The sequence below is a fragment of the Lissotriton helveticus genome, chromosome 1_1 (assembly GCF_964261635.1).
Source record: "Lissotriton helveticus chromosome 1_1, aLisHel1.1, whole genome shotgun sequence".
Lineage (NCBI taxonomy): Eukaryota > Metazoa > Chordata > Amphibia > Caudata > Salamandridae > Lissotriton > Lissotriton helveticus.
Genome location: NC_136057.1, coordinates 1519911190 through 1519917189, shown reverse-complemented (window position 1 = coordinate 1519917189; position 6000 = coordinate 1519911190). Strand labels below are relative to the sequence as shown.

Sequence of the window (6000 nt, the reverse complement as noted above, 5' to 3'; positions counted from 1 at the left end):
GAAAGGAGTCGCTGAGGAGACGGTCTGGAGGTAAATGATGCTCTACTTAAATTACCAGAAATTGTTGTGGCGAGACTGCTTTCATGTAATTCAATGTAATATTTTATTTCGTCAATTGTGGTGCTTGTTGAATGAAAATAGCCATGTGACCAAACTAAACAGAAAAGTTTACCTGTGTTTTTAAGGAACACACAATGTGTTCAGCAATGTTTTATTTCTATCTTTACGGAGCTTTCTTAAAGAAAGTAGCCATGCCAAAAAACTATGCATAGAATTTTATTTCCTGCTCGAAGCTGGGGAACCGGGTTCGAGTCTCGTCTGGGACCTCAATATTCTCTGATTCTGGGCAAATCACCTTTCTCCCGGTGCCTAACAAAATGAATGGAATGTTTCCGTCTGTAACTCAATTGGCGCTCACGAAAAGCGCTGGGTCGAGTTCGCGCTATATAAAATAAAACAAAACTCATAAGGGTTCTGTTTCTTTAAGGAACAATCTTCCTGCGTTTACATCGCACGGGGCTGAGGCTGCTGCTGCTGCTGCTGCTGCTTTTCAGTCGCTCGCTCCGCCCTTATTTAGCTGTTGCCTCGGCCGGGCCACTTGCTCGTAATTATGGTGCGTAAACTGAAATTCCACGAGCAGAAGCTCCTGAAGAAGGTTGACTTCATCAGCTGGGATGTAGACCAGAACTTGCACGAGGTGAAGGTGATGAGAAGGTTTCACCTGGAGCGAAGGGAAGATTACACCAAGTGAGGCTAAGCGCAGCGCGATTGGGCCAGGGTTAACCGAGAGGAAGCAGACTGTGTTTGGGGCGGATACTTGTATTTATATAGGTTTACCTTTTAAAGAGTTGATCATTTTATGGTAATTTATGGGTCTATACGTTTTGTTGTCCAATGGAATTATATTTATGGAAGCGCTTGCACACGAGTTGGTTGTGCGTCGCCATGACAGGTCCTGGCGAGAATTGTGTGATAGAGATAAACAGTGGGCTAGAAAGATTCAAATGTGGCAGCCATCTTTGAATGGCAGCGAATTGAGGATATCTAACATGTTTGAATGTGGCGTGGAGTCTTGCATGAGAGAAAGCAAGACCTGCATTTGGACTAATTCTCTAGTCATTGTTACAGACATACTGAACAGTTAGTTACGCGCCTGCAATTTACTTCATTACCCAATCTTCTTCAAACCGTGCACATCAACTAGAGTTTTTAAATAATATTGACTCCAAGAATTGCGCTGTTTGTGTTGGACACTGTCACCATTAGTGTGGCGAGTCTTGAAAATGGCGTAATCTTGTGAGTCTACTGTGCCTTCCTGCGCCGAGGCATTTCAACAAGTCCTCCAAATTATTCTACGCGGTGCTACCACCTTTTATTAAGCGGACGGTAAATGGCAAATGGGACTTCAACGCCATCTGTGGTATGGCTGGGGAGAGTGTTGTCTGCTCCCCTGTGAGGTGCTGGAATGGATAGTAAGGAACCGAAATGGTTTTACGGGAGTGGATCCATATCCAGTAAAACCTGGCCCATACCATCTAACGTTAAGTCCGAAAGCATTGGACCATCTGTACGAATTACCCTACATGGCATTCCCATATATTTTTGCTCATAATATAATATGTGTGCTTATATAAAGACATACGGGGATGTGGGCACCTTCAATGGGATATCCAGGGAAATGCAATAGTAGCATCTCCGTAAATCCATCCGACACCAGACATGCAGAGTAAGAAATTAGGAATTTAGAATACAATAGTAATACTTTGTGTTGTTGAGGGCTAAAGAGAGCATTTCTCAACACATCTAGGTATCCTGATTTTGAATTGCAATAACCCCCACCCCTCCACAGTGTTGTAGTTCTCCCATCTGAGGTGGCACTGGAGTTATGTGTATATGTGTGTGTGTATATATATATATATATATATATATATATATATACAAACCCTCTCTACAATGCAGTTTCAGTGGCGCAAGTGTATCTGCTCTACGCCCCCCCTGTGAGAGTCACCCCCCCCTACCCCCCCCAAGTAGTGCTCTCTTTAGTTGTGCATATATTTCCACTCCCCTCTTGTTAGGGTAATGGAACCCATCCTAAATGTTTCTGCTAAAAGGATTTTGTGTAGGCCCACCTCAAACACCAATTATGAATGTGCACCCCATTTCACCACAGTTATTTGGTGGACATTTGCTGTCAGAGGCCTCTGACTCCCTGTGTGTTCTTCTCCTCTCCACTCCTCCCCCCCCCCCTTCCCCTGTGATACCCTCGCCTGCCATCAGCAGTGCTTGCTTTTGGAGACTGTTTCACTGCACCCTTATTTTCCTTTCTTGTAACTGTTCATTTTGTTGCATAGGCTATGGACATCTCAATAACATACAACGCTTTCTGTAGATGCATACTAATTAGAACCCGTTGTAGATTGATTAATTATGCTAGCCCTTTATCAACTCTCATTTTAGGAGTGTCACCCACCCTGGCGAAGTGTGTGTAGGGGGAAAATCCTGCCTATCCAACGGCAGAAGTATCCCGGTGAGAGCAGCATGCAGCTTCTGGGTGGGCACAGCTTCTACACATTCCTGCAGTGAAACAGGCGCTTAACACTGCACCAGAACCTGAAGTATCAGAATTCTTAATCAGTTCAGGTGCATAGCAATAAAGAGTGCAGCAGGTTCAGCAACGCCTCAGTCCCAAGCATTACCGCCTTTTACTACCCGACTGTGGGCAGAGGGACCCTTTCATTGTGTGCTTAAGACGCCCTGAAGCGTTTGCTACTGCATTACATTCTTTCAGGTGTGATTAATCAAACCAAGTGCCTCCCCTTAGACTTCGCTGGGTCCACCTGCCCTGAAAACATCCCTTACCCTCCATAAAATAGTTTACTGTTTGTTAGGTTTAAGAGCTCGAGTGCTCACCCACCATGTGTGCACTCAGTCTCAGTCTCTCGGGAGCCTATGAGGATTCACAGCTTTGTTCTTTGTTCCTCCTTAGTACTAAGCCACCTCCCTCCACCCCCACCAAACTCCCTCAGCTTCTCTTCTCCCCCTAAGGATTTTTGTTCTGCAGTATCCTCACCATACGTTTATGCTCCATTTATTCCCTATTAGTAGTTCCTACTTTCCTCCTCTGACGTTCCATTTATTTGGCTGCTCTCTCACTGCACCCTCCCTCTCTGCAGGAATTGTGCCCGCCTTGCTCTCCGTTTCACCTGGCTCCTCATTACCATGTGCCCCTCTCCCAGTGCCATTTATTTGGCTGCTCTCTCACTGCACCCTCCCTCTCTGCAGGAATTGTGCCCGCCTTGCTCTCCGTTTCACCTGGCTCCTCATTACCATGTGCCCCTCTCCCAGTGCCATAAGCTCTATCTCCCTTCTACTTTTGTCAGTGGTTTTTTTTCTTGTCTCACTCAGGAGCCTCTACCATTTTCAATACCAGTTCATGGTCTCTCCTCGAGTTGGAATTGTTCTTCTCACTTTCTAACTTCTCTTTTTTTCACTGGAATAATTAGGGTACTAGAAGAAACACAATGTCAGAAAATAAACACGCCACATCCTCATTTTTTTGAAAACGTTAAATGAATTCCTAAATGCGAATTTTCCATGCTTCAAAGTCTTTTTAATAATTTCATAGTCTCCAATATCTAAGAATATTTTTGACACAGCACATTAATGTATCACTTAAAATGATTAATAATACACAAAAAAAGGAAGCATTGCTGGCGAGTGAAGCCCAAGCCATGTTTGTTAGCGGGAACTTCTAGTTGCAGAGGCTGAACCCCCATTGATGATAGTACATTATTGTGGAGTGTCAGTCTGTTCACTAACATACATTTATGATGAACGGAAATTACTTACAGTGGAGATATAAAACAAACACAGGGAGATGATGGACGGAGCTCTGAAACTTTTCAGACACTCGCCCTCAATCACAGATCTGGGTTGAATCCATCATCATTCTTTAGCTCACTTGCCACCTCAGTTCAGACCCATCTATATGCAAATTAGTCTTGACCCTGTGCCTCATGGGAACAGTCCAGCCCGGACTGCCAAGCCAGGTCTTCCCTGAACCAGAAACCAGCATCCTGGGACCAGTTTCTGGGTAAAATCCTTCAGCAGCCATGCTAGCTAAAATCCAGTGGCAAAACGAGCAAGGGACCTATGTCTGGGCATACTCTGCCAACTTGGGGCGAACAAAGCAAACACACTGAGATGATGGACGGAACGCTGAAACTTTTCAGACATTCACCCCCAGTCACAGATCTGGGTTGAATCCATCATCGTTCTTTAGCTCACTGGGTATGCCCAGGCGTGGGTCCCTTGCTCTCTTTGCCACTGGATTCAAGCTAGCCTGGCTGATCAGGGGTGATACTCCGAAACCGGTCCCAGGATGCTTGATTCCGGTACAGGGAAGACCTGGCTTGGCAGTTCAGGCTGGACTGTTCCCATGAGGCACATGGTCAAGACTGATTTGCATACAGCTGTGTCTGAACTGGGGAATCAAAGTGAGCTAAAGAACCTACCAAACTCGCACATTTCTGAAAACTAGAAATCAGGGGGGCAAGCCAGGGTTGTGTGCCTTGCCTGGATCCAACAGCATTTTCTAACCTACAATGCCTTGCAAACCTGAAACTTTAGATAAAGACACACTTTTTCCTCATGTTTTTTTTTTTTTTTTTTGAGCGAAAAATTATGGAATCTGCAGGATGCCACAATTTGCCAACCACCTAGCTGTTCCACAAGTCTTCCAATAAAAATGGCACAGCACTTGTGTGAGTGTGCCCCGTACTTGCAGCAGGAGAGGACCCGAAACGCAACATGGGCACATTACATTTTTCCACCCAAAAACAGACCCATTTTAGGTCTCGCCTAGGCCGCGCATGCACTGTCTCTTCGTGACATGCTGCATCTAGAATATGGGCTACAAGAACCATCCATCTTTTTAATTGATTCCTCTTAATGTTCTTTGTAAAAGCCAACTTTTGATTGGGGAATACACATAGTAGTCTCTCCTTTTGGACTTTTGTAACCTCCCTTGAGATCTGCTCCTGTTACTTCTGCTCTTACTCTTAATTTATTTACGATACCTTGTTGACTTTTTGCTTTCGAGCTAACACACATGCATTTGCAGTTCTTTGTTTCCTGCTCATCAGATGAGTTCAGAGGGCGCTTGTTCTGTGCACTTACCCCTCCTGCATTGGCTTTCCAGCTAACAAATGCATACAGCAATTGTATTTATTTGTTTCCTGCTCATCCGGCACGTTCCGAGGACGCCTGTTCCGTGCACTTCGCCCTCCTGCATATTTTCATTTGTCCCCTCACAGTTTATTTATCCAATCCTGTATTTGTAAATGTCCAACCTTTGTTTAATTATATTTGTTATGAGTTTAAATTTATTTGGTACCATTGGCATGTTTTTTGTAGAGCTGAAACTGAGACTCTCACCCGTTCCACAAATTCAGCAGCTCTGTTTCTTACTCCACATCGCTAACTTGAAAAGCAAACTGCTTTTGTTGGGCACAGGAATGCAAGCTCGTCGCCGCAATCATGTGATGTTGAACTGATGCCAGGATTTGAACCAGGTTTTCCTCTTCTAACCTAATTATACAGCACAATAGTATGGGTCAATTCTCAACAACATGCTTTGGGGAGCCAGCCACGCCTTTACTTAGGTACTTGCGAGTATGATAGGCATCTTGGAAAGGTAGAGTTTACGAACTGTGGGGACTGAAATTAATAAGCCATTCGAAACAAGTGGGTACATTTTGGATTGTCTCACAAAACATTATCAGGGTGTGAAGTCGAAATTCTTTGTTTCTCCATCAGACATTATAGAGATGTATTTATTTATTTTATTTATATATTTATTTTATTTATAAAGTTTTATATAGCGCAAACAAGATCCCGTGGGATATCAGAACGCTTTACAATAGAATGGCAGGGAGGACATAAATACAATATCGACATCAGGTAAGAATCGGAAATAAGGATAATCACTTAATTATAGGA

The 6000-nt window shown here is 44.0% G+C and overlaps 1 protein-coding gene across 3 annotated transcripts in view; it reads left to right on the top strand.

Moving 5' to 3' along the window:
* Positions 1–516: 516 nt before the first annotated feature.
* IMP3 (IMP U3 small nucleolar ribonucleoprotein 3) overlaps positions 517–6000 on the top strand; it is a 174052-nt gene continuing 168568 nt past the window's right edge. The window contains exon 1 of one of the 3 annotated variants that reach the window (XM_078687033.1): positions 517–747. In XM_078687033.1, coding sequence (XP_078543159.1) covers positions 611–747 — 137 coding nt within the window. In that variant the 5' untranslated portion in view covers positions 517–610. The remainder of the gene's footprint in view (positions 748–6000) is intronic. The other 2 variants (XM_078687025.1, XM_078687016.1) reach the window with 2 other exon arrangements.